We start from the raw sequence: 22598 nt of genomic DNA, 5'->3' as shown, positions 1-22598 counted from the left end.
CAGCAGGAAGGATGGAATGGTTTGGCTGGCTGGGCTACATTTTCCCAGGGCTTTGGCTAGGAAGAGCAGGCTTTTCTGTGGGTTATGTTTTTGTCTGTGCTTGTTGGCACTGATGGGCTGTGGGCTGCTCCCGTGCCCAGGCTGGGGGTACACGGGAGGGAGGAAAAAAAGCCAACCCCCAACCACCAGGCAACTTGCTGCTGAGTTCCTTGGGTTAGCCTGCCTGCTTTTCTCCATTTTCAGAGTCTTCTCATAGTTGATGTATAGATTTTGTACAGGGTCTTTTGTTACTAATATTGTGAAGAATAAAATGAAACCTATTTATTCATCTCATCCAGAACCAGAAGAACTCCTACACGGGATTTTAAATGTATAAAAGCAAAGCTTCATAATTTCATATTAGTGTGTCTTATACTTCGTGTACAAAGAAGCAACAGATCCATTTGGAAAGGGCTGTTGGTAGCAGCCTATCCCAGTGCCTTTACCTTACAGATAGAGGCAATAAAGCTCCAAGAGGCTAAATGACTTGTTCAGGTTACTCAGCCAGAAAGTGCTAGAACTGTGATGTAGCCTTGGCCTCCGGATGCCCTGCTTGTGCTCTTCCCACCAAGTGATGCATGCCACTCCTCACTGGCAGTGTGTCATACACTCTGCGTTACGGTTTTCAGCCCTGAAGATGAATTTGCTAGTTTCAACCTCTTATTCAGTAATGTTTGTTGTACCCATTATTTGTTGTATATACTTGAGTTTAAAAGACATTGCTATATTTTACTGTTTTATATATATATGATTTGGCAAGGACTTTTTTATATCCATGTACTATTTTAAGTTTTTATTTTAATTCCAGTTAACACACAGTGTACAATAGAGTGATTCAACACTTCCATACACGACCCTGTGCCCATCACAAGTGCGCTCCTTCATCCCCATCACCTGTTTCACCCATCCCCCACCCACCTGCCCTCTGGTGCCCAGCAGTTTGTTCTCTATTGGTAACAATCTGTTTCTTGGTTTGTCTCTCTCTTTTCTTCCCCTTTGCTAGTTTATTTCCTAAATTCCACGTATGAGTGAAATCACTGGCAAGGACCTTTAAAAAGCAGTGGTAGAAGCTACCCATTATATTCTTGTTATTGTCATATTCTTTCCCTATGTATAAATTCCATATGGAAAACCATTACAAAGCAAACCAGTAAAATTTTGACACAATATCAAAACCTGTGAATGGCACTAGTGGTCGGATATTAATACTAACCTTTTTACTTTCAATAATTGGAGTTACCTACCACTTTAAACATTAGGCTCCTAGGATTATTTGTGACTCAGTGAAAAGTGGGTAAAGTGATGACTGAGCTCAGATTTAGGAATTAAGGAAGAGGGAAATGTTTTCTAAACTGACATTCTTTCTTCTATTTGAATAAGATTGAACTATGGGACAACATTCTCAATTTTAGAAATAAATTTCAAAGGCCAAATTTTTGGCGGCATTGGATACGAAGTCCTTCAGACAAACACAGGATAGGGCAAAGTCATGAAAATAAAGCATCTTTAATACCCTTAAGTTCACGGTGCAATATACCAGCTCTGAGCTCGCTCTGAAAATCGCTCCTGCAGGGACTAGCCATACATCAATATTTCAGTTTGCCATTAAGACTTTATTTGGTTTTCATACTTATTTATTAACGTCATATAACACCTCTGTCGTTCCATTTCTCCCAAGGAAGCTCTAGACTATAAACAACAACAAAAGTCCATAGAAGATCATTTCCTTTGTTGCATCTCTTGGTTTAGTAGGTTATTTTTATGCGACAATTAAACCACATTTCCCCCTCCTAATCATTCAAGTTAATAAGCATGGACTAAACCATATGAAAGGAAAAATGAAAAAGCTCAAACTGCATTTTATTCTGTCCTTTATTAATGTTTCTATTAAACTACTGACTTTAAGCTACTCTCAGATTTCAGATTTCCTGGGGCTTGATTTCCCTAAAAAACATGTTTCATATCTAGAAAGCACAAAAATCTATCTTTTGAAAAAAGGTGATATTATTTACATTATATTGATAGACTTAAGGGGTAATGATAATGTGTGTTTTGAAAGGAAAGATAATTGCTCATTCTTTGAGTGTTCATATTTTATTTATTTTTTTAAAAGATTTTTTTTAAGTACTCTCTATACCCAACGTGGGGCTTGGACTCACAACCCCGAGATCAAGAGTCGCATGCTCTACCAACCAAGCCAGCCAGGTGCTCCATGAGTGTTCATATTTTAAATAATTGTGAATGAAAGTTTTATTCTAAAACGTATCCCTTAGATGTCCCCCCTCCCTGAATCCCCATCCAGGAAAAGTGGGAATAGCCCAATTCTAATATGTATCAGAAGTCATTACTTTCATAAGCAAAATTAAAAAGAATAACTTGTTCTCTGGGATATTTGTGAAATACTGCTATATGAAACTTCTAAGCAAGTCTAATCAATTTCTCACTGGTAATTTACAAGGACAGCAGGGGCACCTGGATGGCTCGGTTGGTTAAGCATGTGGCTCTTGGTTTCTGCTCAGGTCATGATCTCAGGGTAGTGAGACTAAGCCCTGTGTGGGGCTCTGTGCTCAGCACTGAGTCTGCTCAAGATTCTCTCTCCCTCTCCTTCCCCCTCTGCACCGCCCCCCATGCTTGCTCGCTCGCTCTCTCTCAAATAAATGAATAAATATGATCTTTAACAAAAAAAAGGACAAACATAACTTTTTAGGTACAATCAAAGCAGTAATTAAAATATTACTTCCACTCCTTCTCTTCAACCTAAAAGCTAAGTCCTTGTATACTTTAAGCAATGAATATGCTTTTATTAGGAAAAAACTCCCATTCCGTGTGTGTGTGTGTGTGTGTATGTGTAACAGCATGCTATTGACACACTGGAAAAATAGAGTCACTTGAATAACCAATACCAAGTTGACGTGTGATTTACAATTATTATCTGGCTTAATTCTTAGACTATTCTGGCAAGGCTAACTTGAAAACAACTCAGGAATGCTGGTGGAATAATGGTCTTTTTGATGGGAGGGGTGTTTGGCAGTCTCAATGATTATAAAACAACAGATTATTTTAACTTAGAAGCTTACATTTCGTAGAGAAAGGACAAATGGTTTGGGGAAACTATTTTGTCTGAATGAGGCTCCTTTGAACTTTGCTGTTAAAAACTACCGGTTGTGCTCATAAATATTTTGGTCGGAGCCCCACTCCCAAGCTGCAGTTCCATAGCCCCCTGCACCCTCCTTGTACTCTTTCAAGCAGTTTTTTTTTTTTAAAGATTTATTTATTTATTTGTTTGAGAGAGAATGAGATAGAGCATGAGAGGGGGGAGGGTCAGAGGGAGAAGCAGACTCCCCGCTGAGCAGGGAGCCCGATGCGGGACTCGATCCCAGGACTCCAGGATCATGACCTGAGCCGAAGGCAGTAGCTTAACCAACTGAGCCGCCCAGGCGCCCTCAAGCAGTTTTGAGGGAGGAAGACGTTGGTAGATGAAGAGGATGTTTCATGCCTGCTCCGGAATCTGGTGGCTGGTGTCGCAAAGGCCCTGTCTGCACTGACTGGCCCTCCGTGGCCCCCTTTGGCAGCAGCGAGCTTAGCAGCCGGCCTAGAGCTTGTGGGGCGGAAGGGACAGCTTGCCTCTTACTAGCTGGATTCCGTCTGCTTCCGACAGTAACTCTGCCAGCCTGGTGACTGGAACACCACCCAACACTTCACATGATGTTTAACAACAAAAAGTAGAGGGGGTGGGGAGATACAAAACTGAGGCTTGTGGGAAACACTCCCTGAAAAATGCCTGACGAGCTCTCTTCTGCCTTGGTGGATTTTGAAACAAGACAGCAGAACAAAGCAAGCTGTCTTAGGATCAAAAGCAGATAAATACATCTCCTCTCTGGTAGGCAGCTAGCCTGCCCTCTGCCTTTGGAAGTGGTATGCTGAATGTTTAGTGGCTAGTGTGCTAGTTCCCTAGCGGTGCGGTGACAAATGACCACAAACCAGTGGCTTACAACATTAGGAGTTTATGCCCTAGTTCTGGGGCGCAGAAGTCCAAAGTCAGTTTTCCTTAGGTGGCTATCAAGGTGCTAGCAGGCCCGTGCCCCTTCTGGAGGCTGCAGGGGAGGATGTGTTCCTCTCCCCCTTTTCCAGCTTCTAGAGGCTGCCCACCTTCCTCGGCTCCTGGCCCCTTCCTCCCTCTCCAAAGCCAGTGGTACAGCATCTCCTCCCTTTTCTGACCCCTGCTTCTGTCCTTTTTTTCAGACTCTGCCTCTTTCTTGTAGGGACCCCCGTGACTGTGATTATACTGGGTCCACCCCAATAATCGAAGGTAATCTCCTCATCTCAAACCTTTAACTTTAATCACACGGTTCCTTTTGCCATTAAAGGTAACATATTCACAGGTTCCAGGGATTAGCAAATGGACTTCTTTAGGGAGCCATTTGTTCAACCTACCAGAGTTCTCTCTCTTTATAGTCTTAATTCTTTGCATTGTGTTTTAAAGTGGAAGGCTCAAAGGTCAGGATGAGCCATTTCAGATCTAAGGATTCGTTGTCAGAGAAAACAACTAATTCAAATGCCAACCTTCACATTTAAAAAAGTGAGTTGACTTGTTCTTCTACATTAATATGGTTCAAATCACAGAATATAATGTTTTTACGGACAAGGCATAAAAATGAAAAATTTCCTCAAGGCTTTTCTTTCAATTCCTGCACAGTTGTGCAACAAGCTGTAGAGGCAATTAAGGCGGATGGCTGTGGGAGGGGACAGATCACTTTCTCTTTCCTTTTCCTTCATATTATTACTATCATAAAGGTTCCAAAGCATTCTTTCAAACATGATTTGGGATTGTAGCATATTGTCAAAGATTATCCATACACGTACCAATTCTCTGCTAACATAGCAAACTCAGAACTCTTATGTAGATGGGCTTCATATTTCAAAACTTAAGTGATACACATCATTATTCCAGTAAAAGAAAAGCTTTTAAGTTAGTGACACAAAGTCTTTAAGAAACTGTTGCAAGGTCTTGGCTGGTCTGGCTGTGTCATAAAGGCAAAACATGCTGATTGAGACCAACATTCCTTAAGCAGGTGATACGTGCTCTGGAAAGAGCACTCCATTTACCTCTGAAAACCCACAGTGTAGATGGTCTTAACATTACTTTACCAATACTTGAGGTTCCAATGTGTTCTCCAGTTCAAAGGCTTACGCCCACAGCCTCCTTAATCTCATCCTGACTCGGTAACCACCAGTTGGAGGCTGACAAGATTATCCTCATTTATTCTCCGGACAGACTTGCAAATGGGGTTGTCATCCCTCTAGGATGATGGAGGAGTCAGACTGACAATCTGAGCTGAGACACTCTTTGATAGGTACCTCTACACGGTTCAAAGTCAACACATGGGGAATTCTTATCCGTGTGTGTGACAGGGAGATCCTTGAATGGATTGGGCTAATGATGTATGCCTGGAATCTTATCATGCCTTAGTGATGCTAAGGGGATAATAACTGAAAGAAGGACTTGGAACATTAATGTGCAATGCATATTGTACCTTTTTTAAAAAATGCAGTTTAGAAGTAAGAAAAATCAGACCCTAGAAATTTCTGCACATAATGGGCAACAAAAATATTCCGCTAAAAATCATGCCATGGAGTTGGGGGTGGGGGCGCCTGGGTGGCTCAGTCCGTTGAGTGTCTGACTCTTGATTTCAGCTCAGGTCATGATCTCAGGGTCATAAGATCGAGCCCTGTGTCAGACTCTGCACTTGGCGGGCATAGAGTCTGCTTGAGATTCTGTCTCCCTCCACCCCTCCCCAAATAAATAAATCAAAAAAATCTTAGAAAAATCACGCCGCAGGGGACTTCCGGGGAAGATGGCAGAGCAGGAGGGTCCTTACAGTACACTTAGCACAATGAGCACTTCAGAATGTGTAGAATTGCTGAATCACTATATACCGTACACCTGAAACTATAGGATACGGGTATGCTAATTATACTAGAATTAAAAATGTTTTAAAAATCATGCCACAAAAGAAATGGGGGTTTTTACCGATAAACTTGACAGAATTACTACAGTTACCGTTTTGAAATACTTTACTTTTAGTATACATTTTTAAGTGTTAAGCTTCATGCTAAAAGACATGTAAGAATGTATTTTTTAGTTTTACAATTTAAATAGCAGAAAGAAATGTCTTTGACCAAACACTGTAATTTAAATGTTTATTTTTAAGCCTATGTCAGAATTTAGAGTAGTTTGAATAAATGGCCAATTTTGGTATAGTTGTTTTATACAAATGAATTTCACATGATTTTGTGAATAACTTATTTTCATAAAGCATTTCAATAAATCCCAGAGTTGGTTATTTCTTTATGTGTAAATCTTCAAAGTTTCTAAATTTATAATCTAAAACTATGGTCATATCTTATAAAAAGGATTTGGCATATTCAAGATTTCAGAATGTCACAAACAAAATATTACTGACTAAGTGGTTTTTCAGAATTTGGTAACCATCTTTGAAGATAAATTCACAGATTTTTAAAGCTTCAATTTGATTTTGCAAAAAATGTAGTAAGGACAATCCAGCTTAACAAGTTATCTTTAAAATTCAGTTTCCAAGGCAACAATCATAGGTCCCTGTACACTGCTTTAAAAAAATCATTTTTATAAATTTAGTTACTGTAACATCAAAGGCAAGAGTTAAATATAACTGCCTTACTTTTATCTCCTTTTATCAGACTTTTTGAACAGGCCGACTTCTTTCTTTTTAATGGACTAATACCAGATCCCTAGTCTGCTGCCCACTAAGTACAAGAAGGTTAAGGGCAGATAAACTGCCAATTTCCAAAGTGGCTGTCTGTGAATCTAGCCTACTGCATGTGTGTTAAGAGCAAACCAGGATCCAGAAGCCCATTGTATATGCATAACAGCAAATCTTATAACTTACTCCTTCTAACTTTGTAACTCAATAAAGCCAAAATGGAAGAGCTCTTACCTGCACATTTCACTCCCTGAGCAATGAGACCCCACATGAAGTTGGCACAGTATTCACACCAGTGTGGCCCTCTGAATGTATGGACCTGAAAAAGAGTAGTGAGTGACAGAGTGGCCAGAGGGGAAAACACACGGATGAGGAGATTGTTTTCTGTCAAAGCACTGAAATACAAACCATAGTTAGTACCGAAGAGGCGCGGTGTGGCTACATTTAGAAAAACCTTGGTTGACTGGAACTGACAAGCAGTCAAAATTCTGCCAGAGCTCGATTTCTTCTTTGTTTCATAAATGGTGATACATTAAAACCAGTATTCTGTGATTTACTTTGCAAAACAATTTCTACAGTGGTTTTCCAACTTGTCCCCTCCAGCTGTAAGCCTTATCTCTGAGTTACACAAATACTGGCATTTTCTGAGTGCTATGGCATGGAGGAGGAGGAGCAGTGGCGAAGGGTATGTCTGGGTCCCATCAGGATTTTGTTGGATGACCTACCTTCTGTGACCACAGATGGTGAACGTGATACTTGGTGACTGGTCACAACTGGATCATCAAAAAGGGCCAATTTCTGTTCAAAACCATTTGATACTTACTGTGTTAGTTAAGGGAATGAATATATTTTAGAAACTGCAGAAGCTACAGTTAATCAGAAACCCTATTTGAGTGTAGCAATTATGCACGAATCATTCCAGCCTCAGAAATGTTTTACTGCATTTGATTCCTTTATCCCTAAGAAAGGAATCCCCAAAGAGAGGATTCAAACGCTAAGATACCTCTAGACTTTTCTGTATAGGAAAGAGAAGCCATTCTAGCTTAACTCAGATGAAAAAGTATTGGTAGAAAAGAGAAGCAAGGAATCCAAACCCCAATATTAAAGAAAAAAAGAAAAAAATCTGGAATATTATCACAATACTTTGAGACTTCTAAGGAAAAAAAAATTTCTGAGCAAATATTGGCTGAAAACACACTCAAGAAATAAAAAGGGAGAGGGAACCAGGAAGTCACTGATCTGTGTGTCAAGGTACATTTACCTGAGAAAATTTCTTATATGTATGATTTCCTCCTGCAGAAAACAGAGTGAAAATCACAAAGTGTGGCGATTTGGCTCCAACATAAATATCTGCCAAAACAGCTACTGCAAATAATGAAATTCGCCATTAAGATGGTCATTTTTGCTACTGTTCTTTTTATGTATCAAGTAGGTAAATGATTTTTAAGATAATATATAACTTATTTTTTCAAACTTAAGATGCTATTGAACACAAGACTTATAATGAATGTAAGATGCATATATTCCATTTAGAAAAACCAAGCCAAGTAAATTATGACAAACCACTGATTATAAGAGAAATCCCAATTCCAAAGATGTTAAAATGAAAAAAAAATCCATATTATTAAGATCAATGAGAAAAGGTATGTCAGAATTCAGAATACTAATACTGGCTAAATAAGGCTATCATGGATAACCTGGTGTTCGTTCCTTCCAAGGAGGTATGTGCTTGTGACTCTGGTCACTGCCAAGGGAGCTTGAGTACAAAATGTGTTGATTTTGAAAAGAAGGCCATAATCTCTTCTATGTCTTTTATGGAAAAGCATCAGGAATGCAGACAGTTGCTTCCGGATTGTTACTGATGCTCAGTGCCTGTAAATTGAAAGCATTTCCTAGAGTTTCTAAAGCAGAGCCCAGATCAACATTCAGATAGTCTGTGATGTCTTTGTGTTTGTGTTCCTCCGAGTGAATAAAACTGGATAAAGTATGCAGTCTTGCTTTGCTTTGAGGGGAATGAGTGAAACAGCACTGACTTGTATAAAAAAAAAAGTTACGTAGGGGCGCCTGGGTGGCTCAGTCGTTAAGCGTCTGCCTTCAGCTCGGGTCACGATCCCAGGGTCCTGGGATCGAGCCCCGCATCAGGCTCCGTGCTCAGTGGGAAGCCTGCTTCTCCCTCTCCCACTCCCCCTGCTTGTGTTCCCTCTCTCGCTGTGTCTCTCTCTGTCAAATAAATAAAATCTTGAAAAAAAAATTACATAATCACAAAATAGTTATAGAAGCATGACGTTAGTTTTAGGGAATGTTTTTGGGATACCCGCTGGCTTAGATGGTGCCAGATCTCGGATACTCCAGTATCACTTGACTTGGTGAGGTTAATAGAAATGGACTAGAAGCAGAGAGGAAGTAAGTCCCAGTCTTGTACCTGCCAGGTATCTCATGATGAGGGATCGTAAAGTTCCATGTGGGAGAGCAAAAACAGAGTGGATGAGGTGAGGTAACTTAAAACCGGGCTTGTGGCAGACAGCACTGCATATTGAAAGGTTATGACGGAACCAAGTCCCTTCCCCACCTGTTTGGAAGGGTGGGTGTGGCATCTGGGAAATCTTGGGACGTTTCTTCATCTGACAAATACCGAAGGAAGGATTTGAACGGTCTGAGCAGGCTGGCGCTCTGACTGAAGGATCACGTGTGAGATCAGAATGCAATCTCTAGGAAATGGTTATTTATACCTTTCCCCCTTGGACGGTGCTTTATAAGGGTGTCCTGAGCCATGTGGGACTGCTGCGTGGTTTTCTCTCTGTTTAAACCACTTGGAAGGTAGCTTATACAGCTCTCAGGAAACGGTTCTAGAAAGGGGACTGAAGCACCGGAAGCTTACGAAACATCTACTTGTGTAACAGGGTTTGACTGGATTCCCTTTTGAATCTTTATAATTCAAAATTCTTAAATTTTGTTTTGTGACCTCTATGGCTCGACAATGGACTCTATTTGTAAAAATGGAATACGGTAGCCTTTTTTGTCTTTTTTATTCCCCTAGAGGTCATCAAAACAGGGACTTCATTCAGTGGTCATTCCTAGTCATGCATGAACATTTTTTAGGTAATGACAAACACAAAGATAAAAAGGATGCTGGCTCGAGGGATTCACTGTAGGTTTCTCCCATTACATACAGTGTGAAAACGCTCCGGAGAAAGTGCCTGCAAAGTGCATGGGAAGCTGGGGGAGAGGCACTGTGCAGGCTTAAGATACACCCCAAGAGATGGGTCAGCCGGGTGACCTGTGGGGCAGGACTGGGGTGTGTGTGTTGGATGGGGTGCATTAGGAAAATTCCTTGATTGTTCCAAGGAAATCAAAAGTACCTGGCTTGAGCCAAACAGTGGTATGTTTAGAGAGTCATAAGGAAGTTCAGCATGGGCACAGGTGGGGATGACCACATGGCAAGAGTCAAGAGAGACAGGGCCTTTCTTTTCCATGCCTACAGATTCATACTTTGCCCAGTGAACAATGCAGGGCCACTGAAGATTTTTAAGGTGAGTGACACAGGCAGGCAAGGCTGGCGGAAGACAAATCGGGTAGGAGGCCATGTGTGGCAGGAGTCCAGGTAACAGACGGTGTGGGCTGGAACTCAGGCAGCGGTGACAGAGGAAGTGGTAAAGGAGTTATGTAGGCGGCAGAATCAACAGGCCTTGGTGACCAGCTGGATCAGAGGCACAGCAGAGGAGAAGAGCGCATCAGCAGCAGGAACAAAAGCGGAACAGGCTTCGAAGTGAGGAGGGAGGGGGATGGCAGATTGCAGACTTCTGGGAAAGAGGGGGTAACTAATGGAGGAAAGTTCCTGAAGGTGGCAAACGGAGACAGGATCCAGGGCAGAGGGATTAGCTTTGAAGAAGAGAATTATTTTCCCCATTCCCTGAGTTGGGAAAAGGGAAGGAGGGGAGCGGATGGCTATCAGGAGTCATGGGGCCTGGAGGCCAGAAGGCTAAGGGAGTTCACTAGCCAGAGTCTCTGCATTACGATGGGAGTTCGGGTACTAAGCAGATGAGGAGTTTGCGGAAAAGGGGGGATAGGAACTGGAACTGGCCAGAGATTCAGAGAAGGGCTGCTGGACGTGAAAGCAAGTTTCTTTCTTGGATGACTCGAAAGTCATACAATAAATGTCAAGTGCATTAAAGAAAAAGTAACAAATACTTTTTTATTTTTACTTATTTATTTAAGATTTTATTTGAGAGAGAGAGAGAAACAGCATGACAAGGGAGAGGGAGAGGGAGAAGCAGACTCCCTGCTGAGCCAGGAGCCTGATGCGGGACTCGATCCCAGGACTCTGAGATCATGACCTGAGCCGAAGGCAGTTGCCTAACCAACTGAGCCATCCAGGTGCCCCAACAAATACTTTTTTTTTTTAAAGATTTTATTTATTTATTTGAGAGAGAGAGAATGAGAGATAGCACGAGAGGGAAGAGGGTCAGAGGGAGAAGCAGACTCCCCACCGAGCAGGGAGCCCGATATGGGACTCGATCCCGGGACTCCAGGATCATGACCTCAGCCGAAGGCAGTCGCTCAACCAACTGAGCCACCCAGGCGCCCCAACAAATACTTTTTAAAAGTGCTTTATCTGAATGTTTTATTTTATGTGCAGTTTTACATAATCCGTGATGTTTATATCATATATTTACCAATTCAGAAAAAGGTATCTTTAAAAATTAATCACAGAAATCATGCAACTTCAAGCAGGACAACTGGAGAGCTGTTCCTCCCAGCACGATGGAAATGGGGTGCTGTTCCTGCACACAAAGTTCTCGGGCACGGGTACCCACAGATCATTGTTTGATATGGGTATATTCTGAGTACCTGTCATAAAAATGACTAAATCGGAATGTAATGCGCATTCAAAATATAATAACTAAAAGGTCAAAAGTTGCACCTTAAGGAATTTTTCTGCTTAGGAGGATTCTGGGGTGGAATTTGGGAGACAGTAGGCTTGGAGCAGTTCTCAAGGGGTCCAGGGCTTGGCCTGAGGCCCCACATTATAACAGATGGCAACTTTTGCCTGGAATGCCCTATAACATAGTAGATACCTTCTTAGGGAGCAGCCGCTGGTCAGCATTTAGGGTTCAGAATTACTGATGTCTTCACAACAAAAACAACTGGCAGACAATCATTAGGGACATTTTCCATAGGATTTTGATTCTAAATGGGTCCAGATTTTTTATGTTTTCAAAAGTTTGTGTTTTACTTTTCCTGTTTCTTATTCTCCAAGGCTGTCATGTCAGCTCTTTGTCCTTCTTCCTTACCCCCTTGTCCCTTTTCCCATTCACTGATTCTTAGATCCAGATGAGGTCATCTCAGAACTTGCTAGCACTGGATGTAAATCAAGAACATATGTAATCTATATTCCTTTTGAAGGCCTTTTAAAAGAAAAACACAAACTTCTGGCTTCTTGTCTGTGCTTTTTATAGGTGAGGCTGATGGACAGTGGGGACAGTGGTCTTAAGATTAAACGAGGTGTTAGTAGTGTCTTATTTAATTCTATGACATCCACTAATCTTAATGTTTCTTACAGTCTGTTTCTGCTGTTTACTGTGTGACCTTAATGACATATGCTGGCTTTATAAGGTGGGAAACTGACCATTATTTCTTCCTTAGAGTTATTTGAACAAATCACTTGATCAATTTACGCCCCCCCGAAAGGGGATCCCTTTGGGGAGGGTGTTTTGGTAAGATAATCCAAGAGAGCAAGCAGCTTCAGTGTGTAACATTATCAGGGAGGTCAAGGATGGTCCTGAGAAAAGCAACCTTGTAAATTGGCCACAGGTTTTTTTCTAGGCCACCTCCAAACCTCTGGTACATCTTGACAAATGAAAGCGGCAGAGTACACAGCATGAATTATACCTTCATGAACAAAGAGCACTGCAACTAGTTTGAAGGTCCTTTTCTATAACTGGAAAGAAGACAACTTTATTACCATGACATCTGAGATTGCTTTCCACCTGTGAACAACTCCCTTCATGTTAACATCACGGACATCACTGAGGAACAGAGATGAAAGACCGAGTTAATTAACGGATCCCAAAAGCCTATCCCAGAGAAGGAGCTGGTCAGAACCAGGCTGAGGACACACAGGGAGGGAAGTGAATGGGCTACTGAGAGGCCCCCGTGGCACAGGCTGAGGGCCAGGTGTCTCCCCGGCACTGACCTGGGTAGACACTGAAGCTCTTCACCACTGGGCCTACTGTGATACTGTCCCAAACCCTGGCTTCTGTAAGAAAGCCAGAACATCTCATCATGCTTCTGACATTCCCATCTTCAGTTTGAATGTCAATAATAAAAGGAGAGGAAAATAAATCTATGCGTTGGGCAAAGAAAATTTCAGCCTATCTTCATTGTCCCTTCCAAGCCATAACACTCCCTCTAGAAATAAGCATGAATGCAAACAGCCAAGGAGCATGCCTGCAAAGCCTGCTGCAAACGTAAACTATATTGGAGGCGATAAAAACATTTGGGGAGGGGCGCCTGGGGGGCTCAGTTAAGCATTTGCCTTTTGATCTCAGCTCAGGTCTTGACCTCAGGGTTGTGAGTTCAAGCCTCGTGTTGGGCTCCACGCCCAGCATGGAGCCTATTTAAAACACACACACACACACACACACACACACACACACACACACACACAGACATACACACATTTGGGGAAATGAAACTTTGGGGGAAGAGGACTGACATTTGGGAGGCTCTGGTGAGTCAGCTCTGCAGCCTGGTACTGGGCGATGATCCAAATCAAAACGAAAAGCAATGTAGGTAGAGAGGCAGCTGGGCAGGAAAGGTTTTTGCTCCTCCCCCCCCCCCCGTTTTTATCTTTCGAGCAACCAGAATGTACTCTTTTATGTAACCAATTTAGTCTCACCAAGATGGCTTAATTTCGATCCAAAATATTTGAAATTTAGAATTTTAGGCCTGATTTTGCCACCTCAGTTAATGTATTTTGATTTATACTATTAAGTCATGAGCAAAGAATGCATAATGTTGGCTGTGATCATTAGCAACAAATATATAAAATTGTGTAGGGATTCCCTGCAAAAAGCAGTAGGGAGTAGGTACTCAAAATAGGAGTATCTTTAGTATCAAGACAATACCGTCTTGTCCTTTTATTAGTTAAATCTAGTCAAAATGACTCGACTAGTGGCTTCAAAATTTTTTTTTAAATTTTTTTATTTATTTATTCATGAGAGAGAGAGAGAGAGAGAGAGAGAGGCAGAGGCAGAGGGAGAAGCAGGCTCCCTGCCTAGCAGGGAGCCCAGTGCGGGACTCGATCCCAGGACCCTGGGATCATGACCTGAGCCGAAGGCAGACGCCCAACCATCTGAGCCACCCAGGTGCCCCTAGTGGCTTCAAAATTCTTGACGAAAGATCTCTAACAAACAGTGAGGTTTGGCTATGGTTAAGCCCCCAGCACTGACATCACACTAGCCGTGCCTATGCTTCTTGTCCTGATGGAAGGGATGTGTACTGTAGTGCCCACAGCAGGGAAGGTGGAAGGAGTGCACCAAACACTTGCGGAAATAGTGCCTGGAACCGGAGGGGCACACCCGTCGCCCCATGCGGTGCCCCCAGCAGGCTGAATGGGGTACTGCATGGAGGCCTGGGACCTCGGGGGAAGGGGCCCAGGTGCGAACAGCTTCTCCACCTCGCTGCTTATAGAGGAGGACGGTACAGGGGAAAGCTCGCAGGGGCTCTGTGAGGCTACACTTAACCTCACAATAGTTAACAGTCAGAAGTACCATTTCGGAGAGGATGACAAATAACAGAAAATCAGTGACCCAAGGTTTTAAGAATGAAAAAACGGTGAGATACCATAAAAGTCTGTGAGACACACATTGGCCAGACCATTAATAAATGATGTCTCCTTGAATATGAAGAATAACAGTAGGAAAACGCTGGTATAATAACTGTCAGACTTTAATATTAGTCTTAATTAGTAGGGCAACTATTAGGGCAATATACTAAGGTAGTTCTTCCCCATCCAAAATATTATAAAAATGGTTTTTAGTGGTTGGTATATAAAATGACACCTTAAGTAAACATGTACAGACAAATAAGGGATTCTTACCAATTCCACACTCATACAGTCTATTTCCCCTAATTCTATGCAGGCCTTATTCAGAGAGTACATTTCTTTATGGCTTGCTTCGTGATCCACCTTTCTCTACCCCACCTCCCAAATGAACACGACCTCAGTGAGGGAGAAGTATCTCTAAAACTACAGCTGAGTTAACTGTGGTGTAGACCAAGTGAACTTAGAATCACACACAACCATATTCATGCTAGGACACACACACAGTTTCTTGGGTCTGTGTTATGTTCTCAGCTGCCAGAGTAGCTCCTGACACAGAGCCATCAATCTGAAACCTAGGATTCAGGCAGTAGTTTCAAAGTTACTTTGAAACAGCAAAGTTTTCCAGGGATTCCATTTATTTATTTATTTACTTTTATTAAGTTATAGGTACAGACTGTATAGTAAATAATATAAAAATAGATATGAAAAAATAAGACCAGTAATTTAAAAATACTTTGTTTCAAAATATGAGTGTTTAAAGTATTAGAAAACCCATGATTTTAATGTTTAGACTTCTTTAAGTTTCAGAAGCAAATTTCTTCCCCCCCACAGCCACAGGAGCTTTAATGAGAACCTTACCTTTAAACTGAATCATAGTTAAAGTTTAACACTGTCAAATGCCATAACCTAAAACACTTCATATTGAAAGTTTAGTTTTATTACTTGGATTAATAGGTTTGCATTCAAGTACCAGTCATAAAAAGTCAACACAGTGAATCAATGATACTTCAAAATACCAATCTCCTAAAGTTGTGCTATGAAGGTATGACAGGAAAATGAATGAATCATACTTGGATGTGCAATAAAAACCACTGTACTAATCCATAGCTGACTGACAGATAATCTCTATACACACATGATAGCCAGGTAAACTGAATACCAAGAGACAAAGAACCCTCAGACCAATCCACATTATCTTATGATCCACAATTCCTTGAAGCCAATATTGTACTAATGTATAGTTCCACATAACCAGGTTTCAATTTCTCTTTGGCTTAGTTGTTAAGAATGTCACCTGAAGTTTACTGTTAACATACATTATGCATGGAAGTGTTTCTATAATATACTAGGAAAAAGGTTAGAATAAAATGCACAAGAAATTATTAAACTATGTAGTTAAAACCCTTTTTAAAGCTCTAGTGAAAGAGATTCAGATTTTCTCTTTCTCCTATTTCATTAATTGCTGCTCTCATCTTTAATATTTCCTTCCATTGGTTTAATTATGTATTTTTCTAGTTTTAGGTGGAAGCTTAACTCACTGATTTAAGATTTTCTTTCCTAAAATAAGCATTTAGTGGTAAAGATTTCACATAAGCACTATTTTAGCTGTATTCCACAAACTTTGATATGTTGTAGTTTTCTTTTTATTCAGTTCAAAGTATTTTCTAATGTCTTCTTTAATCCATGAGTTATTTAGCAGTAAGTTGTTTAATTTCTAAATGTGTGGGAAATTTTTCAGGTATGTGTTATTTTGAATTTAATTCTGTTGTGGTACAAGGATATGCTTTGTATGATTTCAGTCCATTTACATTTACTGACACTTGTTTTCTGGGCCAGAATACTGTCTATCTTGGTTAATGTTCCATGTTCATTTGAATAGTACATGCGTTCTGTTGCTGAGTAGAATACTTCTATAAATATCAATTAGGCCAAACTGGTTGACACTATTGTTCAAGTCTTCCATCTCATTATTAATGTTCTATTTGTCCGTTCTGTCATTGAGAAACAAGTGTGGAACTCTCCATCAACAATTGCAGATCTATTTCACTTTTTAGTTGTTGCTTTATGTATTTTGAACCTGTTATTAGGTGAATAAAAATTCTAAATTATGTTCTCTTGATGAATTTTACCTTCGCTACTCCCATTAATATTCCTTGTTCTGAAAACCACTATATTTAATATATATATGGCCACTCTATTTTTCTTTGAATTATTGTCTCCATGGCATATCTTTTTCTTTGGACTTCTCTGGGTCTTTATATTTAAAGTGGGTTTCTGTGGATAGCATATAGTTGGATCTTGCTTTTTTATCCAATCTGACAACTTTGCCTTTTAGTGGAGTGTTTGGGTAGTTTCCCTTTAAGGTAACCATCAATACGATTGGGTTTAAAATCTGCCATCTTGGTTTTGTTTTCTATATACTTTGTTTGCTCTTTTGTTTTTGTCTCTTCCATACTTTTGAATAAATTGCATATTTTTATGAATCCCTTTTGTCTCCTATTAGCTTATAACTATTTTATACCACTTCATGTGTAGTGTAAGAATCGTATGACAGTATGCTTTCTTCACCCTGTACATTATGCTAGTGTTGTCATATACTTGTATAAACTATGTAATATTACTATTTTTTTGCTTTAGTCAGTTATCTTAAATATTCACTAAAACGAAAGAAACATCTTTTAGACTTATCCACATGTTTACCATTTCTGGCATTCTTTATTCTTTTGTATAGATCTAAATTTCCATCTGGTATTTTCCTTTTGTCTGAAGAACTTCCTTTAACATTCTTGTAGTATAGGTCTCGTGGTGACGAATTCAGTCAGCTTTTTTTTGTTTCAAAAAATATTTTTTGTCCTCATTTTTGAAAGGTTTTTTTTTTAGTTGTTGTTGAGTACTTTGAAGATGTCACTCTGTTGTCTTGCATAGTTTCTGATGAGAACTGTTGTATTTTTCATCTCTATGTAAAATGTATTCCTTCCCCTTCTCCCCCTGCCTTTTTAAAAAACTTTCTACAATGTGTAAGTGTACCAGTGACAAAGAAAAATAATTTGTTTCTTCCTTTGACTTATTTTCCTTACACTGAAATAAACTTTATAGATGTTAATAAAGAAAACAGTGTAAAAATCAATTCTTTAAAAAAAAATGTACATTGTGTTTCTGTGTATGAGTGTGCACATTTAAGATCCTATAAAGCCATAAAATTATAAACACATTCCGAAGCTGGAATATGAAAACAAAATTCAAAAGAAACTGATAGATGTTTAATTTCTGGATCCTAAATATGTTGTCTACACATTCTGATGTCATATGTGAGGGAAGAACAACTTCCCCAGGCTGAGGTAAAGTACCACTTTAGGAATAAAATTTTCCTTTCCCATAACCTGGTTTTCTCCTCTCTGGCTACTCCTATGATTTTTCTCTTTAGTACTGGTTTTTAGCCATTTGATTATGATATGCCATGGTGTTGTTTTCTTCATTTTTTTTTTTTTTATTTGTAGCTTATTGTACTTCTTGGATCTGTGGGTTTTCATCAAAATTACAAACTTTTTGATCATTAGATCTTCAAATAACTGTACTGTTCCCTGGCCCCTCACCATTGCTCCTTCTGACTCTAATTACACTTCCAAGCTAGATTGCTTGATACTGTCCCCCACTGGTCACTGATGCTATGTTAATTTTTTTTTTAAACTTTCTATCCTACATTTTGGATGTTTTCTATAGTTGTGTCTTCTGGTTCACAAATCTTTCCTTTTTGATGCCTAATATGCCGTTAATATTATGCAACGTATTCTTCATTACTTCTTAAGATTTTAAAGATTTTATTTTTAAATAATCTCTATACCCAACATGGGGCTCACAACCCTGAGATGAAGAGTTGCATGCTCCACTGACTGGCCCAGCCAGGTGCCCCCATTTCAGATATACTTTCAATCTCTATAGAGATTCCACTTAGATTCTTTCAAATAGCTTCAATTTCTTTCCTCACTGCAGCCTTTAGTCTATTGCTAATTTAGTCATGCTACCAAGATGATATCCTTTTGAGGACTTTTAAACAATGCCTCAATATATTATCACATTTTCTTACTCCTACTGGAGGGCAAAAACTATTCTCAACCCTGAGTGAATTTCAGTAATTGTTCAGCCTATTGCTTTCTGGTGTGTGTGCTTTTTTTTTTTTAATAGGCTCCATTCATGCATATATAGATAAGTACTTGCTCTAAGAGTCAAGAAGACCACTGTGCACATCCCCAGAGCTCTGTGTACAGCTCTGTCCCCGCAGGGACACTGCCCTACAAATTTTAGCTGCTTTGCCTCATCAAACTCCAATCTCTATGTCTTCAACTCAGCTAGACCAATGGATTCTCTCTCCATGTGTTGTGGCCAAGAAACTGCCTCCAAGCAGTAAATGAAAACAGTCTTTTTTTTTTTTTTTTAAGATTTATTTGAGAGAACGAGAATGAGAGAGAGAGAGAGTACATGAGAGGGGGGAGGGTTAGAGGGAGAAGCAGGCTTCTCGCTGAGCGGGAAGCCCGATGCGGGACTCGATCCAGGGATTCCTGGATCATGACCTGAGCCGAAGGCAGTCGCCCAACCAACTGAGCCACCCAGGCGCCCAAATGAAAACAATCTTAAGACTCCTCTTATTGTATTCCTTTTTTCCAGGTATCACAGTACTGTACTACCTGTTCAATATGAGTGTGATTTTATATATATTTTTTTCTGGTTAATTAAGATGGGAAGATAAATCTAGTTCTTCCATCATGGCTAGAAGTGGAAGTTCAGATTATATTATTTCTAAAACTGATCTTTCAGGTGAGCTTGAACCTGGGACTTCTGGGCTTTAGTTTCTACATGTGCAGAATTAATCAGTAATTCTCAGTATCCCTTTGAACCTCTTGAGGATTCTTATGTCATCATGCTCTATGAACATGTCTCTCCTAGAAAAGTGTTACACTGTTGTATTCAGTAGGTTGTATACTAGGATCTTGAATTAGTCACATCATTTTGTCATTTAATGTTGTGGGCATTTATTTTTTTTTAGCTACACAGAATAAATGTCTTCTCTTTGGGTACCAATTTTCAATTCATATGAATTTTCTGGAACTGACCCCATCCCCAGTTCCAGGACAGAGTATATGACCTTGCTCTAAGCCAAACAGCACATTCCATTCTCCTGCCTAGGAGCTGAGTTACTGCTTCAGAGATGGGCATTTAAGATAATTGGGCAAATGTCTGCCAGGCCCAGACTTTTTTGTTCAGTCTCATTTTGAGCTGACTAGAATCAGAGACTATTTAGAGGTGGAGCCTCTGCAGGCCATCTTGTCACCCAGAGGAAGGCTGCAAATGAAGACAGAGCTGGAAGACAGGGTTCTGGTGTCATTTTAAGCCGCTTGGGCAAAGGATACCAACCACCGGCAGACTTTTCCTATGTGAGCCAATAAATTCCCTTTTTACCTTAGCAAGCATGAGTTAGGCTTTCTGACACTTGCAACGGAAAGTCTTCAACTGTTCCATCAAATGGTAAATATCAATCATGGGTTCCAAATAGATTTTTAAAAAGACACACTGAGGCAATGTGATTCAAATGGGGAGTAATGAACTATACTAGCGACCATCAAAACAAAATCGCATGCTTCCTAGAGATGGACCTTTTCTTTATGAACAAGGGTACTGTGCACGCTCATTAGGCAGAGCCACGAGCAGTGATCTGGGTGTGGCACGTATAAGGCTAGAGCTCCAGACAAAGGGAGTTCTATAAATGAGAAAGAGTGAACATGTTGGGCCTGATTTGGGCAAATCCATTCACATAACTAGCCAAAACATGTCATTTCTCATACAACAGACTGAAGGATATCACCTAATACAACAAGAGTCGTCAGACATCCATGACCTAAAAATGAATATATTTTTTTGTTTTAATTTTTATGTCTGCATAATACTTAAAAAATGCACCCAGCTCTATTTTTGCTCCCTAAGGAATATAAAAATATTTTTTAAATGAGTAGTTGATGATGTTCCTTAGAAGTGTAACATCACTGGGCTATGTCCCCTTTCCTTTCTAGCTATCCCTACTTTGCAACCCGAAGAATGTTAAGATAATTTGAGAAGAGGGGCTAAAAAACCTGAAAAAACAAAAACACTACTGGTGGGAGGTTTATTAGAAGAAGAATTTGTAGTGGTCTCTCAGATGCTAGCAGTACTTGATAAAATATTTAAGAAAGAAAAATCAATATTTTTGTGTATTCTCTTCACTTAAACATTTTTTTTTCCTAGACCTATATTCCACTTATGCATGTCTCTCTACTCTCTGTCCCTTGGGTTCTTTGATGAAGGTAATTTACTATTACATAAGAATAATGAATGCTGCCTAATGATGACTGTCAGTGCACTGAGATATAGGGAACTTGGCAATACAGACAGTAACTGGGTAAGATGTTATGTACATATTCTTCAGTCATATACTTTCACTATCTTATTGCAGCCATGGTAAACTTCACTCCTAAGAAAGACTTTCCTCTGAGGAAGGCTGACATGGTAGGTCACAAAGAAGATGAAGTAGGACAGTGTAATTTGTGAATTAAGCAAGGTTTAAAAATTAGAGATCTAAAATATTACATAGGTATGCTATTAGATTACAAAATAAGCAATTAATTACAATTAAGACTAAATCCTCAGTTAAATCTGGAAGGTGAGTAGGGATATGATACAAGTGACTACAAAAAATTGCCTTTAACATACCAATGTGTCCCACACGTGCGAAAAACTCATCCTTGAAGGTACGATTATTATGTGGACACATAAAGTATTAAAAGAACTGTGGCAGAGGTGACTTATTATTGTGTGTTCTTCCTATGGGTTTATATCCTTATCTTGTTATTGCAACGGGAGTCACATGCCAGGCCGATTCTCTACTTTGAGATAAATTTTGGAGATGCCATTATTTTTTAAATTGAAGAATAACCGACATACGATGTTGTATTAGTCTTACGTATACAACATAGTGATTCGGTATTTGTATATATTAAAACATGGTTGCCACACTAAGCCTAGTTGCCATCTGCCACTATACAAAATTGTGACAAGACTATTGGCTAGATTTCCTATGTTGCAGATGTCCCCATGTCTCATTTAGTTTATACCTGGAAGACTGTACCTCTTAACTGCCTTTACCTGTTTTGTTCATCCTCACCACTGCTCTACCCTGTAGCAATCCTCAGTTTGTTTGTTCTCTGTATCAATGAGTTTGCTTCAGTTCCATTTGTTCATTTGCTTTAATCTTATTTTTATTTATTTTTTGATGTCTGATTTTATTTGTTACTTTTAGAAAATCTCATTGTTGACTGGCCTCAGAACTAGAGCTTTCTACCTCCGAGAGGACAGCCTCTGTTTCTTGGCAATCTGTTCCCGGAGTTTTTCTTTGGCCTCCTTCATTCTCTTGGCCAGAAGTTTAGCATGTTCTGTAGCCTCTTCCTTATTTTACCTAGTACGCCGTTTCTTCAGAGTAGTATGCCGACATTTCTGTGGTAGAACACATGCAGTAACAAGACACACAATTGTGGGTGCTTCGGTTCTAGGTTTCTTACCTTCTTTGTTTAGGGGCTTTCTCACAACATACTGGTGGACATCATCTTCTTCTGAGAAGACTGAAAAGTTTGTGGATTCTGCTGGCCCTTTTGGACCCCAGGTGACGAGGCACAGTAGTATCAGTGAGTCCAGGAATATCCTTTTCTCTCTCTCTCTTTTTTTAACAATGACCAAGTTGAGAACACTGAGATTGGCGTCCACAATGCAATCCCAAACAGATCTGCACTCTCTTTCTCCAGTCCTCCTCGGTTTGTAGCAGGAACAGTCCTTGCTCAGCAGCAGGTGGGCATGGCCATGGACCAAGACACCCTGCTTCACGGGGAAGCGTGGTTTGTGATTGCCACCACTGATTCGGGCACTGTAACCCTTTTCCTGTTCACCCAGAGCATCAGCAGCAATTTCTGTGG

The 22598-nt window shown here is 40.1% G+C and overlaps 1 protein-coding gene across 1 annotated transcript in view; it reads right to left on the bottom strand.

Moving 5' to 3' along the window:
* CHN1 (chimerin 1) overlaps window positions 1–22598 on the bottom strand; it is a 203325-nt gene that overhangs the window by 16444 nt on the left and 164283 nt on the right. Inside the window, exon 8 of the mRNA XM_088022098.1 lies at window positions 7014–7098. Coding sequence (XP_087878224.1) covers window positions 7014–7098 — 85 coding nt within the window. The remainder of the gene's footprint in view (window positions 1–7013; window positions 7099–22598) is intronic.

The sequence above is a fragment of the Eumetopias jubatus genome, unplaced genomic scaffold, assembly GCF_037043125.1.
Source record: "Eumetopias jubatus isolate StellerSeaLion01/CBP00866 unplaced genomic scaffold, mEumJub1_p1.0 scaffold_3, whole genome shotgun sequence".
Lineage (NCBI taxonomy): Eukaryota > Metazoa > Chordata > Mammalia > Carnivora > Otariidae > Eumetopias > Eumetopias jubatus.
The sequence above is the reverse complement of the archived record's forward strand: the minus strand, read 5'-3'. Positions and strand labels throughout refer to the sequence as shown.